At 49.7% G+C, this 22,355-nt stretch overlaps 1 protein-coding gene across 2 annotated transcripts in view; it reads right to left on the minus strand.

Moving 5' to 3' along the window:
- The window catches only part of AP4S1 (adaptor related protein complex 4 subunit sigma 1), a 154,731-nt gene that overhangs the window by 29,716 nt on the left and 102,660 nt on the right, over window positions 1-22,355 (minus strand). For both annotated transcript variants that reach the window (XM_086936982.1, XM_086936981.1), the window contains exon 2: window positions 4,907-5,094. In XM_086936982.1, the coding sequence (XP_086793108.1) occupies window positions 4,907-5,044 (138 nt within the window). In that variant the 5' untranslated portion in view covers window positions 5,045-5,094. The remainder of the gene's footprint in view (window positions 1-4,906; window positions 5,095-22,355) is intronic.

The following is a 22,355-nucleotide window of genomic DNA, read 5'->3' on the forward strand; positions in this document are numbered from 1 at the left end:
CGATTTTCAAAAAGGGATGTCGGGACAGCCCTGCCAACTACATGCCCATAAGCCTCTTAGATTCCTCCCAGAAGGTGGCAGGGAAGGTGATACTGGGGAGGCTTCTCCATTGGGTAGATGATAATAAGATCTTGTCAGATTTCCAGGCGGGTTTCCGGTCGGGAACTGGAACTATCGAGCAGGCCTTTAGACTAATGCTCCTGCATTGGAAGGTGGTGGTGCTGGGCAAGGGCAGTCTTTATCTGGTCTTTATAGACCTGAAGACTGCCTTTGACCTGGTACCAAGGGAGGAATTGTGGAGGGTTCTGCAAAACATGGGGTTGCCCCCCTACTTACTGATGCTCCTAACCAAACTACACTCAGGGAATTACGCACAGGTGCGGTGGGGCACAGGGGGGGAAAGACAGACAGGATCCCGGTGTGCAGGGGAGTCTGCCAGGGATGTGTGCTAGCCCCCACCCTATTCTCCTTGTATGTGAATGGGGTGGTGGAGTATCTACAACAAGAACCGGCCGATGCACCCTCCCTGGCGGGCAACCGAATCCCTACTCTGCTCTTTGCGGACGACACCCTACTCATCTCTAAGACCCCCCAAGGCCTGCAAAAGCTCCTCGACCGCTTTCAGGAGTTCTGTTCCCTGAGGGGATTGGTGATCAATATTGATAAAACCAAATATCTGGTCATGAATCCCCCCAGGAAACTAGGGCGTCCACCGGTGCTGAATAATTGTCCACTGGAGAAAGTGGCAGAGTTTGACTACCTGGGAATCCGGCTTAGCGATTCCATGAGCTGGACCCCGCACATTAACAAAATGTTACTTAGCCATAAAAGAGTGGGTGGCGTGTTACTTAGGGAACACTGTTCTTCCCCTAAACAATGTATAGCCCCTGTTATTGATATATATAAAGCTAGAGGGGTCACCGCTGCACTTTATGGGGCAGAGCTGTGGGGTACCTGTAATCTGGAGATACTAGCCAAAGTGGAGAGCAAATTTTTGAAAGATCTAATGGCTCTCCCTTTGAGCACCCCCACAGTCCCTGTGTTACTAGACTTGGGATGTAGACCGATTGAAGATTAGGCACGATTACGGCCCCTGTTGTTATGGGCTCGTCTGTGGAGGGTCCCAGAACTTTCCTCATATGCTGAGGGCCTGTCCGAGGTGATGGCTATGGGGGGGCTGGCATAAGATAAAGTGGCTGAGGGATATCAAAAGCCTTTTGGGGGAGTTGGGATTGGGCGAAGCATGGATTACTCGCTCCGCCCCCCCCCAAAGCCATCTTAGAGAAATTGTACTGGGACTGGGTCTCCTCTAAACTTATTAGCAACCCACGCCACTGCAATTCCACCGCAGCTTTCTTACAAATTAAAGACGTGGTGGCTTACGAGCCCTATCTTGACTTGATTTCCATCGCATTCGATAGGGCTCTGTACTTTAGGCTTACGGTAGGTACTCTACCAGTAGGCTACTTGACATCGAGATGGAAATCTTCCTCCCAGCACTCTCCCTATTGTGCCCTATGTTCCACGAGGGTGGAGACGGTTGCCCATATCTTTTTTGAATGCCCAGACTACTGTAACCCAAGAAAGCGCGGGCTTAAACCTGTGTGCAGATCATTCGACACCCGCCAGTATTCAGTGGTCCTTCGCATCTTACTTACAGATACCACCCCCTTGTAGTATGTGGCGTCTCAAAATTTTTAAAATGGTCTTGGTTGATCCGATTTGATAGGCTTTCTGTATCCATTTAATTCCTTTTTAACTGTACATACTAAAATAATTTCTTTTTAATTGTATATATTCCAATGTTTTATTGTCTTTTTAGCTCAAGGATGTATACTTATGTATATTTGTTGTATATCTTTTTTAAATTCCTATTATATGTACTGCTTTTAAGATATTTTTATGTATCGAAATAAAGCATATCAACCTCCTCTTATTACAAAGGGTGGCAGTGGGAACCATCAACCTATGATGTCCACAGTTTGTTTAAATATGCCAGCATTATACCAGGAGCATGTCCTGACGTACACCTAGTTCTGGAGATAGTGCAGCACCTGACTGGACCTTGAGCTGTCAATCACAGTGAGGGCATTGCAGGCCCTGCAATTGGTTGTGCTACAGAAGTGAATGCCCGACAGGGCGGTGTGCATCAGCGCTCCAGACTCATACAAACCGGGCACGTCTGCTAGTAGGAACGGGGAGTGCCGCCCCATCACTTATGTGCACTGCACATCTGTTCCCTTGCCACTTCAATGGTCTGGTGCTGTGTGTCCACAGTGTACAGATTGTGACCCAGGGAGTGACAGGGGAGAAGCAGCGGGGTGGCACCCAAGCGAAATAACAGGCAAGTTGTCCTGCATTCCAGTCGCCTCACCCCATACAATCTGCACCTTCTTGGACCACAAGGAAATCCAGGAAGGAGCGGCCTACCTTACCTATTCCAAAGGATTCAGGATAGTGCAGCACAGGGAACAACTCTGATTGGTTCAAAGGTGGCCAATCATTACTGCTCAAACAATGTTGTGTTTCGGCCACTGATTGGCCACTCGAGCAGAACTGTTCTGTGTCTTCAGAAGACACTAAAGGCCTCTGGGATTGCAATCAGGAGAGACAGGGCACCGTGCACCTTCCAAGACGGACCTTGCACCTTCCAAGGCGGACCTTGCACCTTCCAAGACGGACCCTTGCACCTTCCAAGACGGACCCTTGTACCTTCCAAGATGGACCCTTGCACCTTCCAAGACGGACCTTGCACCTTCCACGACGAACCTTGCACCTTCCACGACGGACCTTGCACCTTCCAAGATGGACCTTGCATCTTCCACGACGGACCTTGCACCTTCCAAGACGGACCTTGCAGTGCAGGGAGAAGCCGAAAAAATGGAGTCCAGCCGAATACACCAAGTATACACAGAGTGGTATAGCAAGGAATCTAAGTGCGGAAAGCGCTTGCATGCCTCGTCATCAATGGATGACGGCCTGAGAGGTTTCTTGCCCCAACCCTGCTCTTGATAATGTGTGCCTAGCATAGCTACCCACTGACAGCTCAAAGGCATGGCAAAGTGACTACAAAGAACAACATTTTCTATAAGTACTTTAGTTGTTTTTCCACAATGAAAAAATAAATGCAAATTAAACTAATTGTTGGGAACGCTTTCTTTTATGTTATGAAACCTCAGTTGGTTGTTGTGGTCGCTGCAGAGGTCTGTCTGTGAGACCAGAGAGTCCGACAACTGAACCCTGGTTGGCGCAGTGCGGAATAGAGACATATATTTCTAATGCTGTGAAGTCCCACCCGAAGCAGTGTCAATTCTCAATATGAAAGTCATTATTTAAAAATTGTATTACACACATTATAAGCAGGGCCAATGGAATTATGCGGCATGAGAGGTCCAAATCATGCTGCAGGTTTGACTAAATTACGCAGCAAAAAAAGCAAAAATGTGTTGCTTAATGCAGCACCTTTGTGATAGTTTTAGTTTATTATTTTGTCAATTTTACACATATTTATTTATTTAGAAGTTTTCTATAGCGCTAACAAGACCCGAAGGTAGCAGAGCGCTTTACAATAGAGGGAATGAAAAAGAGAACAACATGACACAAACCCAATAAAAGCGATCAGCGAGCGACAATTTGGAATGCGGAAAAGTTCGGACAGCAGGACTTCTTGGTAACAGGATTCAATGTTACCGCATGGATTCAGGGGACGCTTGCTGATCCAAGTTACCCGCAACCAAGGGAACGGATAAGGCACAAGGATTTGAGTTGGCTCTTGAATTCTGCATAGGACGGCTACCATTAGTGCCGCAGGTGCAGGGGCACAGGACCAATGCTACGAGGGAGCGCTGCACCCCGATTATGGCGGTGTTACTATGTTCCTGGCAAAAAGGGGGGTGGGATCCCTTTTCCTTGTTAGTATTGGGGCCCAGGTCACCCTGGCTGCGCCGGGAACAGGTCGCAAGCAACAGGCGGTGAGATGTGGGATTGCCCCCCCCCCCTTATTTTTATTCTACCCACCGGGGAAGCCAGGGTTCCTTGGGCCTCAGGCCTATGAGTGAGCCCCTGTGCAGTGCACGGAGGAGGAGGTATCACCTGTGCCGCAGGTGCAGTAGCATCTGGGCCAGAGGTGCGAGGGGCCCCCAACCCCAATTACTACTGTTTTACTATCCTTCCTTCCTTCCGCAAGGCCCCATGAACCACTGCCGTGCCAGGGGTGTTTGGGGCCCCATGCCACTGTCCCAAGATACGAGAAAACTGAGGCGGAGGAGACGCCTTGGCAAAGCCCTCAGATTGCAGAACGTGGAATAAGACAAGATGGCGGCCGCGCCTTCAACAAGGGGCGGAGCCCAGGGCGCGCTTCGCAAGGTAGTCGCTCTCATCAGTAAAGCAGGTGCAGTGGCACGGGGGCCCGGGAGTGTGAGGGGCCCACTGCATCACAATTATGACTGTCTTATAAAAGAGGCGTGGAGCCTGATTCCCCTTGCTGGGATTAGGGTGAGGATACCCTTGCTGCAGAGTGGTGGACAATACATGGAGACTAGTTTGATTCTATAAGGGACAGGGAATCTGTTCCAAGATTGGAATGAGGCCAGGCATGGTGTTGAAGGGGTGAGAAAGGCAGAAGACACAGCCTGCTACTCAGAACAGCCGCTTTCATTAGTGCAGCAGGTGCAGTCGCACCGGGTCCCAGGAGTCTATGGGGCTCACAGTACACCATTTACGGGGAGTAGTGTTTTTTGGTCAATTTTTGTTTTAGCTTGATATATTTGTTCTTTTATAAATCTCACATTTAGAGGGGATAATGTGCTACAGAAAAAGCACCCCTGAAATGAAAAGCCCACCCATGCACGCAGCCCTAAACCTTCTGATCCCCCAAATACTAAGTGTCAGAAGGGGGTCGTCGCACCTGGTCCTTGGAGCGCGACAGGCAGCTCTTGATGACCTCAGCCTCCAGCTGGGCCCGCCTCTGCACCTCCATGTGCTGGTAGTACCTGGAGAGGCGAGTCTGGCCTTGCCTGTTCACAATCAGGAAAAACTGGATCATGGCGCCTCCAGCCTGTGCAGTCCCAGAGCGGGAGGAGGTGTCAGCCCGTTCTGAAAGGGTGAGACAAAAACACAGGTGTGAATGATTGAGGCACAGCCCTTAGACCTGGGCAATTCAACACTTTTATAGTACCTGGGTGAATGTAATCAGAAAAAATACATATTTCCCCTTTGATGTTAAATCTTATTCCTACACAAAAATTACGAATCCATTACAATGAACCAAAGAAAAAGAGAATAAATGTCCCTATGTATAGCAACACGTAATCTGATATTTAATACCTTGACATTTTTATTATTATTTGCAGTTTGATCAAAACATCAGACAATATTGTATCGTGTTTTATCATGTTTTGTATTTCATAAAGCATATATATGTAAAAATAGAAACAAACATTTGGAAAGATACTATCTTTTACAATAATCTTAGACAGCGACTAAGAAATAGTCACAAAAATGCCATGTCTTTTCTGATACATAACACAATGTTAAAAGCATAAAAGCATAACAATTTTATTAAAACAAAAATAATTTTGTCCTCTTGTTGACGCGTTTCGTTGTGTCATGTAGTTAAAACACCTTCTTTAGGACCCACAAAGTATAATCATAAAATGCTCAATCTTATCACCCCAATTAATCCTAGATTGGAATTTGATAGATGGTATCGTATGTAATCGTAGTGTTCTTTCTAATGTCACTCTATATCTCATTTCATCGCATCATTAAGTGAGCAAAATATATATTCCTTTTCTTATATTCCATAAAGGGATTTAGAACATCACTCCTCCCAGTTAGTAGCCAGTACTTTAATCAATTTCCAGAACCTTGTCCTTTCCAGTTCTGACACAGGTGCTTGCGAATGATAGGATACTCTCTCCCATCCCTTAGGAGGCCTGTTTTCACACAGAAACTTTTTTTTGGGCCAGTGCTGGTGCAGTATTCCACCATAAAATTATGTGTATATGTCTGCCTTTTTTTCCAATTAGGTCAGAGGTATGTTCCGTGTAAGACGCTATGCGTCTCTGCTGCTGGGATTCTGGTTTGTTTAGCGGAAAGACCTGGAAAACTCTCTCTTTTTGAGGTAACACATGGGTGAACACGGGCCTGACTTCAACATGGCCTCGCTCATCAGCATGAGCCTGACTTTAACATGGCCTCGCTCATCAGTATAACCATACCTCTACACAGAGCGTCTCACACTGACACAAAGCCTCTGTGGCAGTGTCTCCCAAACTCTGGGTCGATTTTTGAGGGGGTGCGTACGTCCAAGCAATAGATAAAGATGCCTTTACGCTCTTCATCTTGTCACATTTGCTGCATTTCAAAGACAGAGTTCAAATGTCAGGCCATGTCTTCTGACAAACTGCTGCTTGTTTCATCATGGCGATTGGTATTTACAAAGCGCTCTCACTTTTCAGGCAGAGAAGGAAAAGTCAAGAGGATTTGGTGACAATCTTGCTGGGGTACAGTAAGTGTGAAAGGAAAGGCTGTAGGATGTGTTTTTTTGTAACACAACAACATGTAAATACCTCCAGATGAACTGTTACATTCACAAGTGAGGAAAGCAAAAACGGAGAACATCTTTTTTAGTAATTCTAAAATGCGATGGAAACAAAGATTTTAATACAATCAAAACAAATCAAGACACTTAACTTAGTGATGCACAAACGATAAATAATCAAAGTTCCTTTTGTATATCACGACTTTGGATTGTGAGGTTGCAAAGCCTGTGATGTGGGATTCTTGTTTTGATTATTGTTTTGGGTACTGGTTATTATTCCTGTATATGATTATTGTATGTACTCCCCTTATCTCCCTGTGCTCCATCTCATAGCCCATTCCTACTCGTGCACTCAGGTTACATTGAGCTGTTATGTTTGTACTAGTTGATTCAATGCCCATTAGATTCCCTATGTTAGACTAATGTTCCGATTTGTTACCTATGCCTCAAATTGTAAAGCGCTCTGATATCCTTCAGGATCAAGTTCGCGCAATATAAAACTTTATAAATAAAAATACAAATCTCATTATATCCAGGCTCACTGGAATTATGGGGCAGGAAGGGGGGGTAGAATTATGTGGCAGTGTTGAGTAAATTATGCAACAACAAAAGGAAAATTATGCAGCACAGGGCGGCACATTTTTAAATAGTATTACTGTCTGGGCATCGGGTACCAGTTTAATACACAAATAGAGCAAAGAGTCAACTTTTACAAAAGGACGTCCACTGCGCGGTAGCGCGCACCTTCAGTGTATTTAGTAACTTTTGAACCGTTTGAGCATGAAACAAATTTTGGGGGGTTTAAAATCTGCAAATTATGTAGTGGGTGATGGATTATGTGGCAAATCTATGGTTATGCGAAAATCCCTGCACAATCGCATAATCCCAGTGGCCCTGATTATATCCCGTGGGATTTCCGCCGCCGTTGTGATGGAGTAACCCATCCGCCAACACCCAAATCAGGTCCTCTGTGCAAGTTTGCAGGCTATTTCAATGGAAAATGTGCTGTCTGTGAATAAAAGTGCGCTACCACACAATAATTAAGTTACATAAAATAATAATAATAATTTCCCAACTCATTTCTGTTAAAGCTAGGTGAGTCACACAAGTTTGTTGTTCTAGAAATTGGGCCGCGTTTCTACAGAATTTGGGAAGCGCTGCTCTACAATGTTCACTGTGAGATGCCCCAGCACCCCCAACCCGCTCAAACCAGGCTTTCAAGCTTAGTGCAAACACCCCGGCCTCTCATATTTTCCCTGGTAAAAGCTTGGTGCATGCATCCATGTATAAATGTTCAGAATGAGGAAAGAATGTGCAAAAAGTAGTCCGCAAAACACCAATTTCTGCGTTTTTCTCTTGTCCCCACACTCCTATAGGCCAACGGGCTCAACCCCGCTCTCTAAGGATACTGCATATGGATCCTGCACACTACAGATAGAAGCCTAACGGCCTAGATCTGTGAAGATTAAAACAAGAAAACAAATGAAGGGAGTGAATAGGCTTACTAGTGCCCAACCCATCTCTAGAGCCCACCCTCCAGCCGCTTCGATATATATAACGGATATGTGTACCACCGGCTATTCGAAGTCCCCTGTCTACACCTCCGCTGCTATGCACTACCTCGGCAAGTTAAGTAACCCTCCCAGACGAGAGTCCCGCAGCACTAATTAGGTGTGATCAAATTACTTTAAATCCTAAAGAGTCTGATCCCACTGTCAGGATGATGGAGTCTTGCTCTTTCTTCTTGTTTTCTTCAGCCTTCTCAGCCTTGGGTGGCCGTCCCATCGTCCTTCACTTCAGCCGCCGGGCTCCTTCGATTGGAGAGGAGTTGTCCAACCGCATCAGCTCCTCTTCAGGGTGTTTCAATGTGAGATCTTCCACTGGTGTGGCGAGTACAGTCTCCTCATCTTGCCACCAGAATTGGGGGCCGAATGGGTGCAATTACATCCAGAATTGGTTCTTGCGTAGGTATCAGCTCCAGGGGTACCGAACGTGTTTCTCATCTATGTTGCAGAACGGTGGCTGAGAGTTCTTGGAACTATGTCAGATGACTCTTGCAGTAAGCCAGAGGGTCAGACAGTCTGGCTTCTTGGATTACTCTTTTATTTGAAAGTTGACAGTTTTCGATAGTACATCATGTGGGCAAGTGGTTGTGTCCTTGTTATTCCTTCTCATTCTTTGCGCCATGATGATCTCAAAAGCAAATTTCGAACCCCTTTTCAAGACTCCCCAAATGATCCCCAAAATGTATTTAACGATAATATTTCTCTCTGTATCCTCCTTGCAGTTCAGGATCGAGAGGTTTTCTCTTCTGGATCTGTCTTCCGGATCTTCACACTTATCAATGCAAATCTTGGTCTGGGATTCCAGATGAGCAACTGTGGTATGAAGACACTAATCAGCTTTGCACTCACTGAGAGATAATTCTACTTTTTATCCAGTCGTTGCTGGAGGGAGGTCACATCTTGTGATGTCGGACAAGTCTTTACTCAAGTCTTCCTAGATGGTGTAGAGGTGGTCTGTGAACGTCTTCTCAAAGTCAAAGTTTAGCTCTGCAAGAGAAGCCTAAGATCTTCCTTTGTCAGAGCAGCACCCACGGTGGAGAACACTATTTCACGAATGAACCGCTATGGCAAGGGCTTAGAATGATCTCCTAGTTTGGGTTTCTTTGGTGGCTTTGACATTTGCCCTCCCAACCCAAGGGCCAACCATCTTTCCTCTTCTCACGGAGTAGTAGTGGGAAGCCAGCAATGCGAGAGCCTCTCCCTACCCGGGTTAGCATCACAGTAATGTTTCTGCGTCTATGGATCCTTGCATCAGAATATCAGCATCAGAGTTTTTGGAAGAAGGCTTGAGGATGCGATGACCCTTTACAAAAGCTCCAGAGGGCACCACTGTTGAACTGCAATGAAGGAGGGTCACTGGAAGCAGGAAAAGGTTGTAAGACCGGCTCATGACACGAGGGTTAGGGACCAGTCGGTGAATTGAGCACAAGGCTCCTCTTTCCTGGGGGGCTCAGTGGTTGCTCCCAGTCCTGCAGGGCCTTCCTCCAGGACCACACAGTGCTGCCAGGAGAGACCCTAGAACACAACACTGTTTAGAGCCAACTCTTCCTCTAGCTGCTAGGAGTAGGTGCCAACCACACCGCTGGCTCACACCACTCTTCCAGGGCCCCATGCAGCAGACCAGAAATCAGTACTGCTGCCTCAAGGTCTCTTTCAAACAATCACATAAAGTCCAGCAACAGAGGAGCTATCTAGCCAAACCTAAAAAGTTCACTTTTTATAGGTACACCCCTTGCCTGCATCCTAGCATCTCAAAATGATGGAGCAAGGAGGTCAACGCTGTGATGTCATTGTGGTCAGTGTGTGATATCACTTCTGCGGACCCTGGACTTTTGGGGTGTTTACAAGAAGCGCTCCCCAAATGTTACCACAATTCTACTTCAGCGCCCCGCTATTCATCTTGAATAACTTCATTTCCTACACATACGTATACCGACAAGACCAGGCCCGTTACATCCTTGCTCCAGGCAGGCGTTGGACTGAGTGCCCTATAAATACCAGGCTGACTTCTCTAGGCCACCATGGCCTGGCAGAGGAGGGGCCAGTGAGTGCTTGTTGTGGGGTGACCCGGGGAATCCCCTATGAGGAGGGGCTCGGGGGAGCTATTCTCAGCCATAAACGAGGGACCTGGAGCTGGCCCTTAGCTCTGCTGGGCACCAACTCTCCTCCTCCCTACCAAGGTCACCCTAAAAATACCAAGGCGCAGCAGTGCCTCAGCGCTGCCAACCCTGGCAGAGTCCCCAGATGCCCGCTTATTTTTAAATACTTTGTGAAGAGCTTTTCTGCCATTGGAAATGTTTGACACACACATACACCCTCCCCTCCTCCCCAAGGGCAGCAGTAGGGCAAGCATCCCTATTATAGGACATCGCAAGCATCTTCCACATACATGGGTCAGGCACAGCATGGATAACAGCAGTGCAAGCTTCTTTTACCCACACAGACTAAGTACAGTATGGGCAGCAGCATATGATCATTCCTCACACAGGGTGGGAACAGCAGGGGCAATATCATTGCAAGCTTCCTTCGTTCACAGGGCGTGTACAGCAGGGGCAATATCAGTGCAAGCTTCCTTCGTTCACAGGGCGTGTACAGCAGGGGCAATATCAGTGCAAGCTTCCTTCGTTCACAGGGCGTGTACAGCAGGGGCAATATCAGTGCAAGCTTCCTTCGTTCACAAGGCATGTACAGCAGGGGCAATATCAGTGCACGCTTCCTTCGTTCACAGGGCGTGTACAGCAGGGGCAATATCAGGTCAAGCTTCCTTCGTTCACAGGGCGTGTACAGCAGGGGCAATATCAGTGCAAGCTTCCTTCGTTCACAGGGCGTGTACAACAGGGGCAATATCAGTGCAAGCTTCCTTCGTTCACAAGGCATGTACAGCAGGGGCAATATCAGTGCAAGCTTCCTTCGTTCACAGGGTGTGTACAGCAGGGGCTTTTCCAGTGCAAGCTTCCTTCGTTCACAGGGCGTGTACAGCAGGGGCAATACCAGTGCAAGCTTCCTTCGTTCACAGGGCGTGTACAGCAGGGGCAATATCAGTGCAAGCGTCCTTCGTTCACAGGGCGTGTACAGCAGGGGCAATATCAGTGCAAGCGTCCTTCGTTCACAGGGCGTGTACAGCAGGGGCAATATCAGTGCACGCTTCCTTCGTTCACAGGGCGTGTACAGCAGGGGCAATATCAGTGCAAGCGTCCTTCGTTCACAGGGCGTGTACAGCAGGGGCAATATCAGTGCAAGCTTCCTTCGTTCACAGGGCGTGTACAGCAGGGGCAATATCAGTGCAAGCTTCCTTCGTTCACAGGGCGTGTACAGCAGGGGCAATATCAGTGCAAGCTTCCTTCGTTCACAGGGCGTGTACAGCTGGGGCAATATCAGGTCAAGCTTCCTTCGTTCACAGGGCGTGTACAGCTGGGGCAATATCAGGTCAAGCTTCCTTCGTTCACAGGGCGTGTACAGCAGGGGCAATATCAGTGCAGGCTTCCTTCGTTCACAGGGCGTGTACAGCAGGGGCAATATCAGTGCAAGCTTCCTTCGTTCACAAGGCATGTACAGCAGGGGCAATATCAGTGCACGCTTCCTTCGTTCACAGGGCGTGTACAGCAGGGGCAATATCAGGTCAAGCTTCCTTCGTTCACAGGGCGTGTACAGCAGGGGCAATATCAGTGCAAGCTTCCTTCGTTCACAGGGCGTGTACAGCAGGGGCAATATCAGTGCAAGCTTCCTTCGTTCACAAGGCATGTACAGCAGGGGCAATATCAGTGCAAGCTTCCTTCGTTCACAGGGTGTGTACAGCAGGGGCTTTTCCAGTGCAAGCTTCCTTCGTTCACAGGGCGTGTACAGCAGGGGCAATACCAGTGCAAGCTTCCTTCGTTCACAGGGCGTGTACAGCAGGGGCAATATCAGTGCAAGCGTCCTTCGTTCACAGGGCGTGTACAGCAGGGGCAATATCAGTGCAAGCGTCCTTCGTTCACAGGGCGTGTACAGCAGGGGCAATATCAGTGCACGCTTCCTTCATTCACAGGGCGTGTACAGCAGGGGCAATATCAGTGCAAGCGTCCTTCGTTCACAGGGCGTGTACAGCAGGGGCAATATCAGTGCAAGCTTCCTTCGTTCACAGGGCGTGTACAGCAGGGGCAATATCAGTGCAAGCTTCCTTCGTTCACAGGGCGTGTACAGCAGGGGCAATATCAGTGCAAGCTTCCTTCGTTCACAGGGTGTGTACAGCAGGCGCTTTTCCAGTGCAAGCTTCCTTCGTTCACAGGGCGTGTACAGCAGGGGCAATACCAGTGCACGCTTCCTTTGTTCACAGGGCGTGTACAGCAGGGGCAATTTCAGTGCAAGCGTCCTTCGTTCACAGGGCGTGTACAGCAAGGGCAATATCAGTGCAAGCGTCCTTCGTTCACAGGGCGTGTACAGCAGGGGCAATATCAGTGCACGCTTCCTTCGTTCACAGGGCCGGTACAGCAGGGGCAATATCAGTGCACGCTTCCTTCGTTCACAGGGCGTGTACAGCAGGGGCAATATCAGTGCAAGCTTCCTTCGTTCACAGGGCGTGTACAGCAGGGGCAATACCAGTGCAAGCTTCCTTCGTTCACAGGGCGTGTACAGCATGGGCAATATCAGTGCAAGCTTCCTTCGTTTATAGGGCTTGTACAGCGGGGGCAATATCAGTGGAAGCTTCCTTCGTTTACAGGGCTTGTACAGCAGGGGCAATATCAGTGCAAGCTTCCTTCGTTTACAGGGCTTGTACAGCAGGGGCAATATCAGTGCAAGCTTCCTTCGTTTACAGGGCGTGTACAGCGGGGCAATATCAGTGCACGCTTCGTTCATTCACAGGGCATGTACAGCGGGGCAATATCAGTGCACTCTTCCTTCGTTCACAGGGCGTGTACAGCAGGGGCAATACCAGTGCAAGCTTCCTTCATTTACAGGGCGTGTACAGCATGGGCAATATCAGTGCAAGCATCTTTCTTACCCTGTGCAGATACAGCGCTGGCAGTAGCGGTGCAAACGCCCTCATCCACCACATCCAGGACAGGTACAGCACTGGCAGTAACGGTGCAAGCTTCCCTCAAACGGAGGTACATCACATGAGGTAGCAACACAAGCCTCCTTCAAATACAGGACAGGTACAGCACTGGCAGCAGCACTGCAAGCTTCCCTCACACATAGGACTGGAACTGCACTGACAGCAGCAATGCAATCTTCCCTCACACAGAACAGGTACAGCACTGGCAGCAATAGTGCAAGCCTCCATCAAACACAGGACAGGTACAACACTGGCAGCTGCAGTGCAAGCGTCCCTCACACACAGGACAGGAACAGGACTAACTGCAGCAGCGCAAGCTTGCCTCAAACATAGGACAGGTACAGCACGTACAGCAGCAGTGCAAGCTTCCCTCAAATAAAGGACAGGAACAGCACTAAAAGCAGAACGCAAGCTTCTCTCACACAGGACAGGTACGGCACTGGCAGCAGCAGTGCAAGTGTCCTTGGGCAGGTACAACGTGGATGGCAACAAAATGAGTTTCCATTATTGTCACAGAGCAAGTACAGCATGGAGAGCAGAAGCACAATCTTCCCTTGCATACAAAGAGCGGGTCAAACACGGAGAGCAGCAGCACAAGCTTCCTTTGCACACACAGGACGGGTCAACCAGGTAGAGCAGCAGCTTAAGTGTCCCTTGCATGTACAGGACGGGTCAAACATAAGGAGCAGCAGCGCAAACTTCCTTTGCATGCACAGGACGGGTCAAACATGGAGAGCAGCATCACAAGCTTCCTTTGCATGCACAGGATGGGTCAAACATGGAAAGCAGCAGCGCAAGCATCCTTTGCATGCACAGGATGGGTCAAACATGGAGAGCAGCAACTTAAGTGTCCCTTGCATGCACAGGATGGGTCAAACATGGAGCGCAGCAGCTCAAGCTTCCTTTGAACACACAGGACAGGTCAATCATGGAGAGCAGCAGCGCAAGCTTCCTTTGCATGCACAGGATGGGTCAAACATGGAGCGCAGCAGCTCAAGCTTCCTTTGAACACACAGGACAGGTCAATCATGGAGAGCAGCAGCGCAAGCTTCCTTTGCATGCACAGGACGGGTCAAACATGGAGAGTAGCAGCTCAAGCGTCCCTTGCATGCGCAGGACGGATCAAACATGGAGCGCAGCAGTGCAAGCTTCCCAACACTCTCAGGACAGGTACAGGATGGTCAGCAGGACGACAAATGTTCAAACCACACATACAGGACAGGTGTAATATAGGGAGTAACAGTGCAAGCTTCCTCCATATACAGGACAGGTACAGCAGGGGAGCAGCAGTGCACGCTTCCCTCACACACTCAGTACAGGGGCAGCATGGTCAGCAGCTGTGCAAGCTTTCATCATACAAAAGACAGATATAGCATGGCAAGCAGAAGTGAAAATGTTACTCATACACAAAGGTAAGGTATATCACAGGCGGGAGCAGTGCAAGCTTCCCTCACACACAGAAGGCAGGTAGAGCAAGGGCAGCGTATAGGATGGGCAACAGCAGGCAAGCTTATTGTATATGTATTATAGTTGCCACAGGGGGGCAGCTGAGCAAGTCTCCATCGCCCACAGGAGGGGTGCATCGTGGCAGCAGCAGTGCAAGCTTCCCTCACACACAGAAGGCAGGTAGAGCAAGGCCAGCACATAGGATGGGCAACAGCAGGGCAAGCTTATTGTATATGTAGGATAGCTGCCGCAGGGGGGCAGCTGTGCAAGTCTCCATCGCGCACGGGAGGGGTGCAGCGTGGCAGCAGCAGTGCAAGCTTCCATCACACAGAAGTCAGGGAGAGGAAAGGCAGCAATAGTGCAGGCTACCCTCCTCCAGGTACAGGATGGACATCAGCAGTGCAAGCTTATGTTATGCATAGGACAGCTGCCGCAGGGGGAGCAGCTGTGAAAGTCTCCATCGCGTGCAGGAGGGGCACAGCGTGCCAGCAGCAGTGCCAGTCTCAATCGCGCACGGGAGGGGTGCAGCGTGGCAGCAGCAGTGCAAGCTTCCCTCACACACAGAAGGCAGGTAGAGCAAGGGCAGCGTATAGGATGGGCAACAGCAGGCCAAGTTTATTCAATATGTAGGACAGTTGCCGCAGGGGGGACAGCTGTGCAAGTCTCCATCACGCATAGGAGGGGTGCAGCGTGGCAGCAGCAGTGCAAGCTTCCATCATACATAGAAGAGGTACAAACATCTCCCATGCACACAGCACGGGTACAGCACGGACAGTAACAGAGTACGCTTCCTTCATGAACTGTGGGTCTAGTGATCTGTATCGGTTCGGCGGGGTATATGAATGTATATATGTGTGTGACGTACGCAGTGCTAACCTAGCTGCATTAAATTCACAGCAGGTGGGGGAAACACAGGACAGAGTAAGGGTCAGCGAATATGGTTTAGTAGAGGTGCAAAAAGGACAAGGGGATAAGCCCTATAACCCCTCAATGCGTGTATTGCAATCAACATACGAAATTACATAAACAACATGTCCTATGCACACTGCAATAAGGTTCAGAAATAGGATTGTATCCTCATTAGTCAAAACATATTTGAAATGCAACAGCCAAGGAAAATACACAGTTCCTTTTGGAGTAATGGAATCTTCATTTAATGATTCTTGCAAGCCAGCCGACACGCGTTTCGTCGCAATTGGCATATATCATCCGCGACTCCTCAGGGCTTCGGGAAAGCGAAAGATTTCTATGGAGGTCCACAACACGGAACACGATCGAACCTGAATTCGCAGAGCAGGAAGAACTTTCGAACTCCGGCTACCCGGGCCCTAACTATCAACGTGGACTGACTTGTTCACCGTTTGTGACGGTACTAACAGCCTGCGGTTCATAGACTCTCTAACACTTAAGATACGGTATCCCGGACCTACGTGGAGGATTTAACAAACCCCACTCAGTATCTTGAACCCATGTGGAGGACTTAATAAACTCCACCCACGCGTTTTTTCAAACCAAAGACACGGATCAAGATCTTACACACTAGATCTTGTTACCCATATTTTCCTCAGATCGTAAGGGTCCTTGACATGGACTCTCGCCAACTATACCCAGTCTTGGGCAAAGCCGGGTCAGAATTATCACCGGCTTAGCGACCTCCATAGAAATCTTTCGCTTTCCGGAAGCCCTGAGGAGTTGGGGATGATATATTTATTTATTAAGAAGCTTATAAAGCGCACGGCTACCCCCGGCGGGGGTGTCCCGGCACTACAGACTGCAAGCTAGAGAGTAATGATCTGGTTATGAGATGGTAAACAGCCAGGTTTTCAGTTTGCTTCGGAACAAAGGCTCAGAGTCAATGAACCTAATATCAAGAGGGAGGCTGTTCCAAAGTTAAGCTGTTACTATGCCGAATGCTCTGCCCCCACACCTGGCACGACGGAATCTGGGTACCACCAGGAGGCGTAGGCTATTCGATCTCAGAGATCTGACAGAATGGGACAGTTTAAGTCTCTTTCTCAAGTCTCTTTATATTCCAATTGCGACTAAACACGTGTCGGCTGGCTTGCAAGAATCATTAAATGAAGATTCCATTACTCCAAAAGGAACTGTGTATTTTTCTTGGCAGTTGTATTTCAAATATGTTTTGACTCATGAGGATACAATCCTATGTCTGAACCTTATTGCAGTGTGCATAGACATGTTGTTTTTGTCTTACAGGAGGCGGTTGGGGGCGGACAGGGGGTGGCTCTTCGCTAGGGGTACAGTAACGTGGTCATGGCACTCCGATAAGGTCCTGCTGAAGAGTTGTGTTTTCAGTGGAGGGGTGACGGGGCCTGGCAGCTCTAAACTTGGACAGTCTTCCAAAGTCTCAGCTCACACTTGGCCAAGGCCTGGATTCTGGTCTTCTTCCACTTTGAGTCTGTCCACGGTAATCTGTAGGACGTTCTGTTCTCCACCACATGTTTCCATCTTCAATGTCAGCTCCAGGGGAGCAGCAACACAGACCGCTCTACATTTTATTGTATTTGCAACTTTGACGTAAGGTTTACACCTCTGAGGAGGACGAAGGTGCTTAGAAGTGAGTCGGGATCCTCAGCTCCCTTGCTGGGGCACATGGCTGGAATGGGTGCTGGTTGTAGTGTGACCCACATGGGTGGTGTAGGGTGAGGTGGGAGATGTTTGAGGCGGCACGTGGCTGGAAAGGGTGTTGGTTGTAGTGTGAGCCACATGGGTGGTGATGGGTGAGGTGGGAGATGTTTGAGGCGGCACGTGGCTGGAAAGGGTGTTGGTTGTAGAGTGACCCACGTGGGTAGTGTAGGGTGAGGTTGGAGAGGTTTGAGGCGGCACGTGGCTGGAAAGGGTGTTGGTTGTAGTGTGATCCGCATGAGAGGTGTAGGGTGAGGTGGAGAGGTCTGAGGCTGACTTTAAACACATATGAAGTGCTGAGGGGACGTGTCAGACAGGCACTTTCAAGCTTGCAGATAACTAGTCCTACTGGGGTTAGCTACAGCATCGTAGGTAAAAATGTGCAGAGAGCAGGTTTTTAGAACTGGTCAAAATTCAAGATGTTTGCGAATGCCTCTTAATCGTGCAGGATCGACCCCGTCCTGACGCCAAATGGATTAGGGGAACCGTCCCCCCGGTACGAGATCTCCTAAGGGCCGGGGACAGAGCGTAGTGAAGCAGGCTAGATCAGAAGGGTGCTCCGGTGTGGTGGCATTGGCAGGGTTTCTCCTGAAAGAACCGTGAACCAAGTCATGTCGCTCAATAAGCCAAGCACATTACTCTGAAAGTTTAGGTCTGGTCACAGGTGGCCAATAGTGGAATGCATGACCTGATGGAACCGTCGGGCGGACGACTGACTCCCGAGCAGGAGCCAGAGGAGAGCACTGGGTTCTAGAACAGGTTCGATGTTGGTAATTTTAGGTTCTTCTGGTGACAGTCCAAACCTCAGGTTGGTCACTCTGGCCGGAGTGGCAGGATGGGTCACGCTGGATGGAGGGGCAGCGGAGTTGCTGATCAGGAGGGCCTTGAATTTAAGGCTGGACTGGGGCCGGGGCAGACCCTGATGCACCGCGGTCATGAGTCGGTGGATGGAGTGGAGACTCTGGTGCTGAAGGTGCTCCTGTGTTTATGCCTCAAGAGCTCTTTACATCTCCAGCGAAGGAGATGAAGCATGTATCCAGCACGCGACATAAATACTGCTTGGTGGTGGTTCTGGAGTTGGCAATAAGCTGGTGGCAGCAATGCCAATAGTCCCTGCTGCACAGGCGTTTAACCGAACCTTTGATGTATATTGAAATTAATGCCTTTTTTGATTTTTAAATGAGTAAGAATGTATGTATTTATATTTTTAGTTTGTTCTTAGCTTTTTTGGATTCCACAATTTGCAAATCACTGATTAATCTAACCTCAGTGCATTTTGTGCTTCATCGGGAGCTCATACATTATGTTGTGAAGTTACTCCGTTGCATACATTTGATGGTGAAGTGCAGCTACTTTGACTTGCTGTCTGCGGCCTTCGTAGACCCCGGCGTGGTGCTGCACTGTCCGTTTGTCCGCGATGCTGCCACTCTTTGTCCAGTGTCTCTCCAGGGCCTTGTGCTGGCTGGTACAGCTTCCAGCCTTGGGGTCCTCCAGTCAGCTCAAACACACTGATGGGAGGATTGGGGGGGGATGCTGGTGTCTAGGGCTGATGCCCACCACTGATGGAACAGAGATTGTAGGTTGCCAGGCAACGAGAGGGTGACCATGGCAGGTGGCTCGGTCCAGTCTTTTCCGCACTCATGCAGATGTTTTGACAGCTGTGGCTGTATACATAAGTGCGAGCGGGATAGGTGGTGGTTGAACTGAATTATACCAACGTCAGTCCAGCTCTTGAGATATGTGCTTGTGACAGTGATAGGCTCTCAGTGCATTAAGGTATGGCCAGCTGTATGGATTGGGTCAGAGGACATTTAAATAACGTTCACTCATTCACTGTTGGCCAAAGGCATTTGGGTTTGGGCCAATCAGATTCAGACTGAAGTGCCAGAGTACAGAAAGAACGGGTGGGAGGGGGCGGGGTTACTGTGATTTTGGGACAAAGAATCTATGAAGAGGTCACACTCCCTCTACAGCACACCCTAACCACCCTACAGACCTCACAGTGCTCCTACCCTCCTCTTTCCCACTTTTTTCTCCCCTTTTTCCCCTTACTCGCTTCAAAGGAATCACAAAATGGCGGGCAACACTTCCTAGTTGCAACCGCTCTGTGGAGATGGGGGGTCTGTAGATGAGGATGAATGAGCAAGTGAATGTGGGTGAAGAACAACAGTGGACGGGCAGGGATTGGCTTCCCGGAGCGGGGCAGCTCACAGTGATAGTGTGGTTACTACCTACAGTCAGCGTGGCTGCACCGCCCGAAGGCTTCTTTGTGGTGAGATTTCCAGGAGCATTATCCTGAATCACTGCAGACTGGGGGGGGGGGAAGAGGGGGGGGGGGATGAGTCCTCGAGATTCATCTTTGGAACTCATCCGGATAACTCGGTCCCTTCCACTCTGAGTTCCTAGACAGGGAACCCGTCAAAAGCCGCAGCAACCCGGAGCTCTGTACCTTGCATGAGCCGTCCTGCCGCAGGGTCCACAGGGCGAGCGGAAACTCAGCCTACACTAAAGGCAGTGCCCTGGGGTCAGCCAGCTCTCCCACAACCACGCCCAATAAAATAGACATGGTACATGTATGTGAGTGGGTCCATCAGCGACCAAGGCCAGAGGCTCTGGAATGGGCGTGGTCCCAGCCATGACATTTGTACCAAATCACCAAAAACACAGGTGCTCACCGTACCGTGGGTGAGAACAAACACCGGAGGGTCGAGAAACAGGTGTAATGAGGCGAGAAGGCGTAACTTTAGACCTGAGCTAAGGGGGCCCCATACACAACCCTACAGTAACCCTGGCATGCCATCACCAATGCACGTCTCCCTGCCGCATGCCCTCCGATCGCCTAACAAAGTACCAGGGGTGGGATTACACTGTGGTTTAGGAAAGCGCACAAAGACCAGCTGTAGCCTGAGTACAGCTGCAAGAAGCCGCAGCATCAGCAGCGAACAGGACAGAGCGAAGAAAGAAAGATGGGCAGAAGACCCAACTCAGGTACACACCAGTCCGGTGACACCAGCGAGGCCACTCCTCACCATACCCAGGACGGACACTCCTTTTCACCAGCACAGTTACTGATCCCAAGAGCCTGCTGGGAAGGGCAAGCAATAATATGCTTAACACACATTTATATTCATGAATTCTGCGAGGCGAAACACACAAAACTCCTCACAATTCCAAGCTTGCTGGCAGTGCACACCTCCTTAGAGATTCCTGCTCAGTGAGCGGGCACAGCTGGCAGCATCTGCACCACCCGGGTGTGTCATCTGAAACCAGGAAGCAGGTCCCTATCGTGGCCGCCCAATCCCACGAGCCAAGCCTTCCAAAGGATCATTAGGGGCTTAAAATAGGCGCAATTACCCAACCGCGACCCAACCTTCGCAGGTGGAAACAGTCAGTCTTCTTTGTGACTCCCATACATCCAAGTCTGACTCTCCTTCTTGCACGACCTCGACCCATCTCAGCTGCTTCTGTGGGCAAATGATGCAGAATCACACACACACACACACACACATATATAGAATTCAGCAGCATACAATGCAGCATTGTAGAATGCAGCGGCATAGATTAGAGTATTGCATAGTAGAGTATTGCAGAGTGGAGTGGATAGCAGTGGTGCAGAGTAGAGTGGCACAAAAGTGCAGTGGTGTAGAGTGGTGCATAGTAGAATATAGTGCCGTAGAGTGCAGTGGCGTGGAGTGCCGTAGAGTGCAGTGGCGTAGAGTGGTGCATAGTAGAATAAAGTGCCGTAGAGTGCAGTGGCGTGGAGTGCCGTAGAGTGCAGTGGCGTAGAGTGGTGCATAGTAGAATAGAGTGCAGTGGCGTGGAGTGCTGAAGAGTGCAGTGGCGTAGAGTGGAGTAATGCAGAGCAGAGTCAATTAGAGTGCAGTGGCATAGAGTGCAGTAGTGCAGAGTGGAATGTCATAGAGTGGCATAGACTGCATTGGCGTAGAGGAGAGTGGTGTTGAAGAGAGTGGCGTACAGTGCAGGTCTAGTAACAATTTTATGATTTATCGAGGCCTGCTTTTGGAGCACCCCCCATGTCACAGAATAGGACCTGGGCCTCAGATAGGGAGAGGCCTAGGCCTAGATTAGCCTGATGCCAGGGCCGAAATAAGGGTCAGAATCCCAACTTCACCTGCAGTCAGGCAGTCAGGGCGGGGGTCCATCCCAGGAGAGACACAGACAGGAGAAAGGTGCAGATGAGAGATGCCAGGAGAGAGAGAGGGTGGTGAGAGGCACATTTAATAGAGCTATCAGGGTGAGAGGGGCGAGCAAGAATCAGGAGAGAGCGAGAGGGAGGGGAGAGACAGGTGAGAGTGCGGAGAGAGAAAGAGAAAGGAGAGAGAGAGAGAGAGAGGAGAGAAAGAGAGAGAGAGGTGAGTGGAGAGAGGGGGGACAGGTGAGAGAGAGCCATGAGAGACATAGATAGCGAAAAGAGAGGAAGGTGAGAGAGAGAGGTGGCAAAGGCTGGTGAGAGTGCCAGGAGATAGAGGCGGGTGAAAGAGAACCCGGAGAGGCACAGACAGAAGAAGGAGAGGCAGGTGAGAGAGAGAGAGAGGGAGGCAGGTGAGAGAGGGAGAGGCTGCAGAGGCAGCTGAGAGTGCCAGAAGAGAGAGGTGGCTGAAAGAGAGCCTGGAGAGACATAGACGGAAGAAGGAGAGGCAGGTGAGAGAGAGAGGCAGGTGAGAGAGAGAGGTGTGAGAGAGAGGTAGGAAAGAGGCAGGTGAGGGAGAGGCAGGTGAAAGAGGTGAGAGAGAGGCAGGTGAGAGAGAGGCAGGTGAAAGAGGTGAGAGAGAGGCAGGTGAGAGAGAGAGGCAGGTGAGAGAGAGAGGTGAGAAAGAGGCAGGTGAAAGAGGTGAGAGAGAGGCAGGTGAGAGAGGTGAGAGAGGCAGGTGAGAGAGAGAGGTGAGAGAGAGGCAGGTGAGAGAGAGAGGTGAGAAAGAGGCAGGTGAGGGAGAGGCAGGTGAAAGAGGTGAGAGAGAGGCAGGTGAGAGAGAGAGGCAGGTGAGAGAGAGAGGTGAGAGAGAGGCAGGTGAGAGAGAGAGGTGAGAAAGAGGCAGGTGAGGGAGAGGCAGGTGAAAGAGGTGAGAGAGAGGCAGGTGAGAGAGGGAGGTGAGAGAGGTGA

The sequence above is a fragment of the Lissotriton vulgaris genome, chromosome 9 (genome assembly GCF_964263255.1).
Source record: "Lissotriton vulgaris chromosome 9, aLisVul1.2, whole genome shotgun sequence".
NCBI classification, from domain to species: domain Eukaryota; kingdom Metazoa; phylum Chordata; class Amphibia; order Caudata; family Salamandridae; genus Lissotriton; species Lissotriton vulgaris.